We start from the raw sequence: 14,316 nt of genomic DNA on the forward strand, positions 1-14,316 counted from the left end.
GTGTCCTGCCCTGCCCTGAACCTCTCCATCGAGGTGACTCTGTCATGCAGAAACAGGACTTCAGGCAGTTAAATATTATGCCCAGACACACATTCCTCAGGAAGGGCTGTGACAGCACTCACAAGAGTCATAACTAGCCAGCCAGTGAACACAGCCTTGGAGCGTATGCTGCACGGAGCCGTTGAGGAGGTCTCTTTGCATGCTCCCCATGTGAATGAGCTTGCTGCTGGTGTGGCAAAGGTCTGGGTGACATCCCAGGTAGATGATGGCCTCTCCGCACAGGCCACATGAACATTAACACCAGCCATGGCAAAGCACGTTGCCTACTTTACCCTCCCAGGGTTTTGTCCCTCTTCTGGGCAGAGTGCAGTTCAAGTACTTGGCTCATTCAACCCCCTCTGCCCTTTTCTAAGTCTGATAGCAAGGGCTGGTGCTGCATAGGTCAGATATGAAGATTGTAAAGACAGACAAAAGAAAATGCACAGACTGTGATTAGGTTGCATTTCTTTTGGGTCAATAGCAGCTTTGGATCCTTCATCTCTCAAGGTGGAAAACTCCGTGAAGGTATTAACAACCTCCTGAGCCATCAAATCCCACCTCTTAGAAGATTATTCACATTCCAGAACTTAAAATGATCTCGGTTTTGGAGACTAACTGATATCCTTTGCTAAATGGCTCGACTCCACCGTTCTTTTTCCTTTCTCGTGACGTTTACTTTGAAGTGAATAGTGCAAAGTAGCACTTGAGGCAGTGAAAAGAGGACCCCATAACCTAGAATGCTTACTACACCCACAAAAACCCCTTTCCTTTTTATTGCCCCAAATCCATAAAGACTGCTTTTCAAAGGGAGGTAGTAAAAGTACCGCGCTTCAGCAGGTTCCAATTAAAGAAGGCCTAATGCAAAGCGCATTGAAGTTAATAAGAGACTTTTTGTCTCCTTGCTTTTGAGGCTTGGACCAGACATCAGCGTCAGAAATGGCATCTACAACACATGCGGACATTTTAACGCAGTCACTGCTGCAGGAGAGCCAGCAGTCCTCCTGCGCCACTATCAGCTCAACTGATCATTCAGCTCTCCCCAACAGCTTCAAAGGGAAATTGCCAGTTCGTCTTTTTTTTCCACAACTAAAACACTAGGTTCAGAAGTGAATTCTTCTAAAACACATACTTCTTCTTTTAATCTGGAAAGATACTTTGAAAGATTATTCTGTTTCTGGCAAATGTTCCTTTTTCTCAGGACATCAGTTAAAAAAACCCACTGTATTCAGGCCAAAAAAAGCCTAAACACTGGATTTATTTTTAGGTCTATTTATCAGGTGATAGAAAGACACCTTGAAAGTCAAAACTCTTTCAACTTGGTGAAATCTGGACAAAGCTTTTGAATATTCATTGTAAATACACAAAGCTTTTAGGAACTGTCTTTTCAGGTCTACTTCTACAATGCTTTGACATTAGTCTATGGCTACAGAGAATATGGAAGCTTATAAACAGATTAGCTCTCAGAGACTGTTTTTATTTCCAGTAAGAAAAAAAATCGGGAGCATGACCAATTTTAGCATCAGATGAGCATGCCTTTGATGTTCTTTGAATATAATACGACCTTGTTTATTTTTCCAGCCATTTGCAAAATGTTTTATTCCATAGATCAATGACTACCGTAATATATGACTCAAGATGGAAATTTCCTCTGCACCATCTGGGAGAAGCAGCTCAAAGATAACTGCATTTTCATTTTACTCAACACTTCAGCCGCTCTTCAGTGCAGCATAAAGTCTCCTTGACATCGTTCTGCCCTGAGGAGATCTCTCCTTTGTGATCATCCATGTCGCTTTACGCAGGTGGGAAGTAGTGCTCTTAGACCTTGCCTATTACCTGTACTTGCAGACTACAAATGGCTTTTATAAAGCCTACTTACCACTCAGGAGAGTTAAACAGGATCTCAAAAACTCCTTTATAGACAAAGGAAGAAAATCAATGACTACTTTTTCCAAGGACTAGAAGTTAAGCCATTCATTCCAGTGGAGGGTCCAGCAGGAGCCACCTTTATGCTTTCCTCTGTTAGGCTTCCTAAACACCATAAAACAAACAAGCAGATAGCAGTAATACCATTTTCACTAGGAAGGCTTTGTCAACATCAGTTAAGAAACCTAAACACATCAGAGAGCAGCTGCTGCTGGCTAGCATTTGCCCCTGAGCCCACACGTTTGCTCGAAGTTTGGAGTGGCCCTGTACCTCGCTGAAAGCGATGAGCAGTTGAAGAGGGACGAGTCCTTGCTGGGGGCCACCAGCCTGCCCCGTGCCTCAGGCCTGGGGGTGCAGGGGGCAGCGAGGACAGGAGACCCTGCGTAAGCTGCCGCGCAAGCCCCCTGTTGCCTCCCAGACTGGTGGTGCAAGGGAGCTGAGGCGAAGGGAGGGATGGGGAAAGGCGCTCACTGAGCTGCCTCGCTCCTGGGCAATGCTCAAGCTGGAGGCTTCGCTACAAGTGAGTTTTAAATACATAACATTTGCTCACAAATTAGCTAGAGAAGAATAAACATTTTAAGACCTTTTGGCTGTCCTAAGAGAGAATGAGAGGCCTTGCTATACATCAGAAGAATTGTTTAATTGCATCCTTGTGCAAAATAAAGCATTACATACAGAGGACAAATACTTTTAAGTGGATGGAAAAATCCACTGGGTTAAAGGAATACTACTGTCAAGTTAAACGTGTCCCTGCATTTGTGTGGTGCAAAAACAAGCTTTAATAAAACTGAAGAGTCTAATAGGAACATTTCCATGAATTTAAAAATAACAGCAATGGAAACAATCTCATAAAATAAGTAAACCTCTCCCTTCAATATATGCAACTCAAGTATTCCAGCATTAATTTAGGGCCTGGGAATGTGAAAGTAACTATGAATCAAGTGCTTTGTTCTACCATATGAGAGGCCAGGTTTAAAATTCCTTGTCTAGCTGTGGCTTCTGTAATTTCAGTACCACTGCTGGGATGCACAATTCAGCTGACTTAAAAGACCAATTTAAAGGGAGAAATTAACTGATATGATACCCACCAGGTTTCCACTGGCCCATAGTAGATACACAGAAGGGTACATGACTTGTAAGGAAGGCTTCTTTGGCATGGCACTTCATACTTACTGCAGGCTGTTCTCTTAGCCATTAAAAAGACTCTTAATATTTCAGTTACAGATAACTGACATTGGCCTTACAAATGAAGAACATGAAATGCAAAGTTCACCCAAAGAAGGTGGGGTGAACCGGGGCCCCATGAGTGTACCCATTACACTGCTTTACCACCTGGACTGGTTGCCTTCCTGGAGTACTCTGCTCACGCTGGGTTAACTGGGGATGACTCCTTTGGAGATCAGTCTGTGTTAAGGCTTGGTCCATGCTGGCTCAGAACAAGATGAGGTACTCATATTTATGTCACTGGGAGCCAGCTGCTTCCTCTAAATCGTGTTTTCAGTATTTTCACCTGTTCCCTATCTCCAGCTTTTGTTCCTCCAAACCGCTGTCAGAGACAGTCATGTGCCCCTTGTCCCTAACATGCAGAATGTGCTCCTGCCCATCTCACTGGCAGAATTGCTTCAGTTTTCGTCACACTCCCTAAGCTGGGCCATGATCATATGGATTTGCCCAATCTCTGTACACCTCTCTAGGATGGTTTTCAACCAAAAAAAAGAATAATCTGGCATTAAAGCATCATGAAACAGAAAAGTAAATCCTAAGGCCTAAATTGATTTGCATTGTTTATTTGGGATTTGTTGATACACTTAAACTCTATAAGCAGCCATAATAGGATATGGTTAGTTGAGATCTGAGTGAGGTATAACAGGATCATTGTTTACTGAAGATCAGAACTGCATACAGAAGACTAAAACCAAAATACCACCAGATTGCTTTGGGACCTGCAGGACCTGATCCTGCAAGGATGCGTTCTCTGCTTTCATGCTTCTGAAAAAAGAGGCAGACAGGATTTCCTTAAAATCTCTTTGTCTTTCCTAATTTCCTGGATGTCTTCCAAAATCTGGGTATAGGAAAAAATATAAATAAATAAATAAATATGGAAAGGCAGTGAAGTTCATTCTTGCCCCAATAAAGACTTCTGACAAAGCTGTTAAGTTGTTAAATTATATAGGGTAGATCTTGGAGGATGAGAATTTACTTGCAATGACTCTGTAGATGAAAAAGTCTACCGCAACTTGCTCACAAATAAACCTGGAAACCCTACATCCAAACATTGTTCCTCACCTACTGTACAGCAAACAGCTCAGGGAGAATTAAAACATATTCTGCCTCTTTCATCAGGGCTCAGAGAGCAGCTGGTCACTTCCTTCACCTTTGGTTACATTCCCTGTAGACTGATCCCCAGCAAAAACCTCAGTGGTTGCTTCCAGCAGGAAAAAAATCTCCTTGACAGGAGGGAAGGAGGAGAAAAGCCCAAGCTTTAGTGTTTTTCTGGACAAAATCCATTTATCGCTGCTGGTACAATTACAGCTGGCAAAGAACTGGGGACAGACGTGTCAAAGCTGCCCCCATTAGGTGCACAAAAGCTGGTAAAAAGCAAATGAGTCTGGTGGATGGCACAAGCTGGAAGGAGAGCGCTGGGGAGTTCATCTTGAGCAGAAAGGACCTGCAAGCTTCACTACCCTGTTGGGCACGTGGTGGTCAGAGAAAGGTGCCTATGGATACCTGACCTAAGAGTAAAACTTCTGTGAAACAAGACTGCCTGGATCCAGAGCACAGTACAAAGACCCAGCAGGCACCAGGCTGTCTCCCAGTTTATTAGTGGAGACAAACATGGACAGCTTAGAAGCTGTCTCATTTTTTACGACCCTTCTCACTCTGCCTGCTCCTGCCCATCTCCTGGTCACTTTTCTACTGCATGTCTCTTCCCTCAGAACTCCCCATCTGTGCTATTCTAAAAGATGGCATGTGTACATGGTGCCCATCCACACCCATTAAATAACAACAGCAGAAACTCTCACGGGCACACTTGGTTCCTGTTACTTCCACTTAGGGCCAGTTTCAAAGGCAGATGAAGGTGGCAGCCATCTACCCTAGCAAGAAACCATATGTGCTAAAACTTTTATAAATGTGAAATTAGCCACCTGCAATAACTGTTGTAAAATTGTTAAATTAGTAACAGTGATTATTCTTGTTTCAGGGGTATCAGGGAACGAGCATGGAACAGCAGTAAAAAAGGCTCCTACATAGTCCAGAAAATAGGTTAAAACAAGTGTTGCTCCTGCAATGAAACCAGAAACCTTGCTGCACTCACGGCAGGGCCGCCTGCTTGCAAGGACTTTAAGTGTCACCCTATATCCCCACTGGAATAGTACCAAAGTGAACAGGAAAAAGTGATCCATTTTTTAATGCCTGCTAAAAATTAATCTGGCATGAAAAGAATTACAAGTCACAAGATGCCACAGAAAACTGGAATGTTTAAGCTTAATAAAACCACAGTTCCCAACTGCTTTTTTTTTTTTTCAGTTTGAAGCATCAGATCTTCAACATACATTTCCTCTTTATTTAATTTAACAGAGTACTTGAAAGCTCCCAATCAAAAGCAAGGCTTCACTCAAGCATGTACTGTATCACAGAAGGATCCACTTCTTCTGCCATCAGACCAGCTTGCAAACATTGGATTGTTGCTTTTTTCCCCAAACGCTGTCTCCACAGGACGAATGCAGCTACAACCTGTGACTGCAGGTTGTGAGGGTGATTGACTTTACATCGATAGATGTCAGTATGGGACAAACCCAAGCACAGAACTATATGCTCCCATTCGGGTCCCAGTCTCCTCGCAAGCTTGTTCAGCTGCTGATCTGTGGGTGAAGTCCTCAAAACACATGGTGCAATTTCAGTTATATCTGTAAAAAAAAGAAAAAGAAAATGCATACCCTTGTCACTAGGCAATGCTGCAAATATTAATGTAAGACCTTGACAAAGAAGGGAATAAGCAAAGTTGAGGGTGAAAGAATTAATTAATTAAAGAAACAGAATACATACATAGAAAAAGTAATTTCATAATCAACCAGAAGACTAATTAGACAAAAACTAATGCTCAGTGGACCATACTAGGGCACCTTGAGTACACTACTTTTGGGGGTCAGAAACTCAGGTATCAGAATTCTACTCCAAAGCCAAGACTTCTAAAAGTAATTATAGATTTTGGGGTAGTGAACAAGAAAGGTTTTCAAAGAACACGTTTCCACCAGCCATCGCCCTCTGAAAGTCAATCTGCTTGCACCAGTATGATATAGCGACAAAGGACAAATATGGGACCAATAATACTTTATTACACCTATTCTGTGACTCTATTTATACAATTCAGAAATAACTTTGATTCCTTAGTTACTAGGTATGACTATTTTTTTGCTGAGAGCTGTTCACAGGGAATTCTTCTGTCTCCTCAGATGTTACTTACTCTTTGTGTCCTGTCATATATGGCAAACTCATCTTGAGGAGACCAGCTTTGGGGCGTTTTCTTCTATTTGAATGAACCCAAAAGCATGGTTCAGGTGAACCCAAATGAACAGGGCATCAGCACTGTTCCTTGACACAAATTATGCTTATGCCTCACCTCAGCTGTACTAACACTCTTGAAAACAGGCATGTATGTGCTACAGTCCCATTCATCTGGCCCTCCTTGAAACTATTCTCAGGGGAGTGCAAGGAAGTCCCATGTTCTCTGAGATTTCTGCCCTATGTTCCTTAGTATTGCCCAAGCACCGACATACCCCAGAATGTGCTTTTCATCCCAGAAGATGTTCAGCATTGAACTGGTACCTGAGTCATGGAGGACAGGATCAATGCAACTACTGAAACAGCTTGCACAGGAAGCATTAAGGTAGCTGTAATTATCAGTACTAAAAAACTCTTAGGGAACAATCCAAGTATTTCTTACAAACATAAATGATCTCTCTGTGTATTCCCTATGGTATTCTGATCATTAAAAAAAAAAAAAAAAAAGCATTCATACAAACAGTGTTAATACAGTGATAATACAGTGTTATTCAGAAGCATGCTGTATGGGATTAATCTCATCTAACTTGGGCTAGCCCCTCCTGAACTAATTATACTAGGATTAATTATTGCTAAGGAGAGAAATAGGTTGTTCTAGATTACAATCCATCTCATTGGGAAGAAGATGTCCAAAATAATCAGATAAATTACTCCTCTAAATGTGCACATTTCTTTCTATTGACTGTAAAAGGAGTGCTGGGTATAAACTCAGATGTTGAAGTTGATGCTGTAAACATCTAGTGCTGGTTAAACAATTCTCTGCCACATACAAATTGCTTTTAAAAGTTGCATTTAGAAAAGCAGCATAAGATATCTATGAAGCATATTTGCTCTTCAGTACCTTTTGTGATCACAAGCTGAAACGAAGGGTCAATGCAGCCTGCAATTGGTTCTCTACTTTTACTGTTGAAGATACTGCATCAAACCAGTGCAAAAATATCCCCAAGAAAATGCTGATTACAGCCTGTTGGTCTGACGCAGCAGACTCCCTACATGAGAGCTGCTTTGCAAAATCTAATTTATAGCTCCAATATCATGCTCACAGTCTCCACTACAGCAGAACAGCAACACTAGAAAGCACCACTCCTTCATTTTATCAAAAGTAATTGTTTTTGCATAGAATACCCAGAGCCTGCAAATGTTTGTACAATTTAAGCCCAATCACACATAAGTACTATACAAAGCTGCTTTGAGTAAAGGGAAAATTGCTTTCTGAAGAGTGTTTAGGTCCCTTTGATCTTTCTGCTTCCAGATTGCCAAAGGAACCCTAGGCAAGTGGCTGGTTTGGGGACAGAGCCCAGGCTCCTGAAGAAGGCTGAGCAATACTGGTGGGGCTGACCTGTGCTGTCACATCAGACGCGATACCTACTCCACAGGTAAGTCAGGACGAGGAAGCGCCTTTCACGAATGCAAATATTTGATAATAACTAAAATTTAAAATAAATATAGCTACACTGTGCTGTCACCAACACTACCTTGCCTTGGCTTATGGTCAGCTACTAAGCATAAGTGCCATAAGCTACCAAGTGCCCAAAGGAGCACTACCTGCCAGCCTGGGCTTTATGCTTTCATGCTGGAATTTTTATACTTCATGTGCACTAGCAAAATGTTTTTATGATACTGAAATGAGATCAAGCAGGGAGGCCTAACAATAATACATGTCAGCTCGTCCATCCAGCCTTTGATATTAGGCAGATTTTTTTACTACAACAAGTATCTTGCCTTCAGCCTGTTATCAGCCCTTTAATAAGAGTAAGAATTAAACCCATCCAGGAAATCTTTTCATCTTATGCTACCATCTGATTCTAATATGGATGTGGAAAATTCTGGGACAGAAGCCAAATGTTAAATTTAATACAAAGGACTGTTATTTTAGTCCCATTTTATTTTCTATGATAGCTCTTTTTCAGTTCTGATACAAAGTCACTGAGGAAAATCTGAAACAAGTATTACATGATGGGCAATATTATTTAGAGGTACAGAGAAATATTTAGCGAGATCTTTTGGTTATGACAAATGCAAAATCACAAAAAGATCTGGATATGTTCTAGGATTAATGTTACTCAATTTAATAAACATAATGCCATTTCAGGTAAAAGGGAAATGAGTTTTCTGTGCTTAGCACCCAAGCTGCTTTGAACACATTGCAAAAACATTAAAGATGCCTTTTTTTAGTTATGTTTACTACGTACCCTCACTTATAATCTCCATTTGTCAGGAACTGCCTGAGGGAGGTAATGAGATTAGAGCAAAAGTTTCAATTATGCAGAACCTGCAGTTGCCTTTGAAAGGTATGTCTAAGATACTGAGACCTCAATTCTGCAAAAAATGTAAGGCTCTTCTTGTTTTAGGTGGATCCAGTGTGGAGACATGTGTACGTGTTTACGTTAGGTATATGCTTCAGCTTAGCAAAATGAGGACTGCGCTGTTAGAAATGGGGTTTGGGGCACCAGCAGAGGCTGTTGAGGGTTTCCCTGGAGAAGGCAGTTTGCGCTGCTGTCACCTCCAGCAGGCACACCAAGTGAAACATCAAGTCCAGCTGTGGGCACAGTCTACGCCACAAAGTGCCAGAGCTGCATGCTGCAGAGATTTAGAGGCTGAAGTCTCAGTACTCATGCTGAAGCCACCAAGTCCTTGAGGTATGGGGAGCTGACATGTGCTGGAGAGCGAGCCAGCCTAGTGCTCAGCTGCTCTCCTGGGACTGCCAGCCAGCTCACTGGCATGGTGCTTGGGACCATGCAAATTCCCCTTTTCCGAGCTGGAGGTGGGCAGGACACTCTCCACCCTGGTTTTGGAGGTGAAACCGACTCACAGAAAGACCCACAACTCCTATTCAAAGTTGCAGCACGAGGGAATGTGCTTCTTCCTGGTCAAGAAAGCTCATCCACCCTAAGCTGTTATCCTACTTGTCCTAATTAAAAAACAGGAGATGCTGACAACCTCTGGCCTGTGTGTACATCTGTGCCTCCAGACCACTGCACAGACCAGGAGATACAAAGGTGCTGGTGAGTGTGGACGGGAAACAGAACTGGATACTAATAGACAGTATCACAGATACGTACCAGAAAAAAACAGAGTAACCCAGATACCAAAGCTATATATGGGGCAAAGGCAGCCAGTTGCCACTTTGGCATTTCTTTTTCTTCAGGGCCTCTCCAGCTTTAAGTAGGGGACTTCAAAAAGATATTGCAACAATCAGGGGGATGGAAAATAAACTCGCCCCAGCTCTGTTCCACTTGATACAAGTGGGAGGATGCAAGATAAAGTGCAATGACAATGGGCTTTGAATCACTCAAAGGTATTTTTTTGCTTTTGCTTTCTCATCACCATCCCTAGGTGATGAAAAAAGCTGAGATCATCTTTAGGCTGTCTTGCACCATGGGAAAGTCTTTTATCAGCATCGAGGAACTGACCTCCCACTCTCCACGCTGCTGGAACGCAGTGGGGAGCAAGCGAGCTTGGTCCAACACAGGACACAGCAGCAAAACCTGCTGAGTCATTTTTGGATGATCTGCAAAGTATCCAGCTGATCCCCCAGAACTGCTGGCAGCCCAGAGTGCCTCATGGGTTTGTCTAAAGGACCCTTCTGCATGTAAGTGTGACTCCTCTGTGCACGACCAAAAGCATCTGTGGGAAGTTTCAGGGAGACTTCACCCTTATGCAGTCAATACATTTTTACATGATGCAACACAAAAACAGCTTTTTGGCTTTTGCTCTTTGCTGTGTAAAAGGGACTTTGATGGAAATGATGAACCTGAATCCAAGGTGCTGAAAGAGTCTCAATCAGCTGCTACCTAATCCAGCAAGGGCAACTCCACAGGTAGTTCAGGAGACCAGTGGAGAGCCAGGGATACAACGACCCACCTCTTACCCAGTAACTAGCTAACAAATCTGTCCCTTGGGAAAGGATGTTCTGGGGACTGGTCTCTGCTTCCAGCGCTGACTCTGTATTTCATCCAATTAAATGACCATGTACATACTCATTGGATAAGAAGGCATAAGCAGCCCTGGCAGAGGAGACAGGAATTCAGGTCCCTCTGAGCTGCACAACCTAATGTTGAGGTACACAGTCATGGTCCTCTTCATCTCCTTTCTCCTGATAAATCATTCCAGCAAAAAATAAAAAGATTTCCCCGGGAAGGGTCAAGAATGCTTCTCACTCTCTAGAATGGGGCCTGTTGGAGAGAAAACTCCTGGGAATCAAGGGTATGTTGAAACAGAACAAAATTGCATGCAAGAGCCCTTGGCAGGAGCAATGCTAGGCAAATGCTCTGATTTTTACACAATCATACCAGAAACAGCTAGGTGATTCTGGGCTTCAGGCACTGCTTAATTGGAATGGGACTGCAAAAAGGACTAACTGCTTAGGCATGCATCTGGCCTCAGCATCTCCTACTGCTAGGTGTACAGAGTCCTTCAGTGATCTCTACTCAAGTCACTAACTGTTGTTCACTTGACCCTCTTACCAGATCCTGCTCATAATTTCTGAAGAGTTCAAAGCAAGCATTTCAGAGTCCTCTTTAATCGTCTTTCCTGGCATCTGGAGTACAGTTCTTCCCTGAGAAGTGCTAAAATTAGATTAAGCAGGTCCACAAGCAGCAAACTAATGAAGCCTTGTTTCCCCCAGGTGTCAGTCCTACAGCTGACTTGTGCTTCAGGACTTCTCCAGCTGCTTACCAATTCTCAAGACATTCATGACATTGCTTCTGTCCACAACAGCAACCTAGGCAGGCTTCTTGAAGTTGGCCAACAGGTTCAGAAGCTACTAGGGGTACATGCAGACACGCGACAGCTCGCAATAGAGGAACACACAGCTGTGGTTACTATAGGAAACTATGCTAAAAGGGACTTCAAAGCTCCGGAGAGCCATCATGGCTAACACGCCAGCAGCCAGTGACATTTGGGGCGCTTCAGCTAAAGGGAAACATGCAAAGAATCTTGTGCCAGGCTCTGCTTTCCTCCAGCCCCCTCAGAGTGCAGTGCACTTATTCAACCAGCCTGAGCCACAGACCCAGCAGTGGCTACTGAATGGGCATGGCCATGGTTGCCAAGACTGTGCGCTGTGTGTTTTGGCAGCTGTGTATATGTTCCAGAAATTATTTAATGACTGAATGTCACAATAGCAAACAACTTGCACATAACCAGGTATATTTGCTTTAAAGTGAAATCCCCTTGGCCTGAGCACAACAGTAAAAGTGGGTCATGAAGCAGAACAACACTTGGCGGATCAGGTTGGGACAGGCTTTCAAGAGCAATGAGGTGGGGTTGCAGAACCTGAATTGGAAGGTATGTAACACTACCACAAAGGGAGATGTCGAAGACTTCTGAGAGCTGTAGCCCCCCTTAAGCCGCTGGAGATAATGGATGAAAGGGAAAGCAAAGAGTAAGCATTCTGAGGGATCCCAGTGGGTGCTGTAGATCACTGAAGTCGAAGACCAGACCATGGTGGAGGTCCTGGTGAGAAGGGTGGAATAAACAGAAGGTTCTGGGTAACTGCAGGGGCTGGGGGGGCTTGGCTTGATATGTTAGAAAAGGGGCTGAGATGGGAGGTGACAGTGGGCCTCCACTTGCATGGCTGTTCTTCTGCTTCCTTGTTCAGCTGTTCTCTCCCAACCCTATCCTAACAGGTGGTACTGCAGGCAAATGCCTGCCCTCTTCCTACAGCAAATCCGAACTCATAAGCTCCAAGCCAGCCTGCAGCAATGAATGACTAGAGTGCCAGATGGGAAAGTATCACGCTGGATATATGACAATTGGCAGGCCTGTATGGAGAACGCAGCGCTTCCTCCCTCCTGTGCAAGTTAAAAATGATCATGAAGCATTATAAGGTTATTTTGTTGCTGTGAACTTTAGAAGGGTCTGATTCAGGACCTGTTCAATCACAAGCAACAAGCTCAAATTGCTGATCATTAAAAAAGTAGAACAGGCTACCCAGAAACTGACCCCTGCTACATAATTTGGGCGTTGTTCTTATTGTCACTGTCATTGTTGCTAATTAATGCAAACTGGACTGATTCAAAGGCTGGGAAGGGAACATTATAGTGTTTTGCAACAGCTTCAAATAATTGTGCTCCAGAGAACATGGAAAAATACTCCTCGTCTCTATTACCATATACACATCTGCTATATATATCTTGAAACAACACAGATCATGCAGCCCATTTAAAGTCTATTCAAAACCACCAGGTCTGCCTCCTGGTGTCAGGTGGTTCCAAAAAGTGTTTTACCAAGAAGCGAGAAAAACTGAACTGTAAATCCTTTACTATTTGAAGACAGATAGCTGACCCCATTATAGATATCTTCCCATATATAAAGTTAATACACTCAGATTAAAATAACTTATAGAAGATTGAAATAATTTGGAGAAGATGTAAAACTTTCTCCTGCTTTTAGCACAGGCATAGCTGTTTCTCTGTTTTTCCTGCCAAACATGAGTGGTGAGTTACATGGGTAGCTGCAAGATACAAGACTGCGGTAGCTGTTCCACTTAGCTGCACTGGTTGCCTCCTCTGGCGGCTTCTGCTCACTATCAGAGAGATGCCCACCTCCTTCACCCCATCTGAGACTCTCAGAGGACTCCATCTAACGATGACTGCCAAGCATGCACTGATCTCTGTTCTCTGCTTGGGAACTCCCGCTTCTGCGCCCCATAGAGCTGACTCAGCACAGGGAAATCCTGCACCTTTGCAGGAACAACAGGCCCACTTACCTTCCTAAGAAGAAACACTATCTTACCTAGCGCAATAAAAATCAAATCTTGCTCAGTTAAATACCCAGACTAAACTATAGAGTGGAATCTGTACCAAAAGAAAAACACCTAAACCAAAGGTTTAGAAAGCAGCGCATTTTTTTCATCTGACCATGTTACAGTGAAACAAACTTGATAGAGAATTTTATGTTCAGCCGAGTATATGCCACAGTTATGCTTCACAAATGCAGGACTGTAAAGTTTCTGTAGCTTAAAAACTTCTGATATGATGAATGCAAACAGTCATTAACAGACAGAATGTGCAATAATAAAACCAACCTCTGTTAATTATTGATCGTAAAACACTTGTAAGCATACTTCTATCACAGTAATTTACATTTCCATATCTTGTAATTACATTATGAAAGGCACTAATCAAAATGAAAGCAAATATGAAATAAATTTTTCAGACAGGCTGCATTCTTCCATATCATGCTGGGTTTTATGACTTGCAGTAAAAGATAGGAAGTTCTCTGTCTTATTTTAAATAAATTGGAATCTAATACTATGACAGCCAACGTGCAGAATCAGTTGTGGCCATGATCCCGTGACAATCAAATCTATGGCAATTTTAAACAGTCTCCCTCAAGTGAAGCAGAATCTACCCACGGTACCAAATTCAGCTCCTTACTGCCAAAAGCTTGCTGGGACCCTGCGTTACTGCTGTAATTAAAAAGTACATATATCCTCATTTGTTGCCAGTCTCTTCTTCTTTGTGAGCTCTAAAGCATCACGCTTTGTGACAATAAATACATTTTGGGTATTAGGGTAGGAAAAAAAGACAGCATAAAATTTTGTAAATCTACACGCAATTCAAGAACACAGATGTTTCTATTTTGGCTCAATACCAACAGCTAATTTGTATATTCTTTTTCACTTGCTAATGACTGCCTAGTAGCTGCAGATGTGGCAGCACACTGCTAAAACCTGAAACATAAACATTCAGATTTCATGACAAAAGTTTTCAGTTGTATTCCCACTATTCACCTCCAGTAGCTATGCAGTTTTCCCAAACATTTTTTTAATCTGTTTCAGAGGTTATG

General features: G+C 42.8%; 1 protein-coding gene across 3 annotated transcripts in view; it reads right to left on the minus strand.

The window, feature by feature from the left end:
• Positions 1 to 2,583: 2,583 nt before the first annotated feature.
• Positions 2,584 to 14,316, minus strand: part of CRADD (CASP2 and RIPK1 domain containing adaptor with death domain) — an 89,954-nt gene continuing 78,221 nt past the window's right edge. For 2 of the 3 annotated variants that reach the window (XM_056340054.1, XM_056340055.1), the window contains one exon: positions 2,584 to 5,870. In XM_056340054.1, the coding sequence (XP_056196029.1) occupies positions 5,575 to 5,870 (296 nt within the window). In that variant the 3' untranslated portion in view covers positions 2,584 to 5,574. The remainder of the gene's footprint in view (positions 5,871 to 14,316) is intronic. The other variant, XM_056340057.1, reaches the window with a different exon arrangement.

Source organism: Falco biarmicus, chromosome 5 (genome assembly GCF_023638135.1).
Source record: "Falco biarmicus isolate bFalBia1 chromosome 5, bFalBia1.pri, whole genome shotgun sequence".
In the NCBI taxonomy this organism is placed as follows: domain Eukaryota; kingdom Metazoa; phylum Chordata; class Aves; order Falconiformes; family Falconidae; genus Falco; species Falco biarmicus.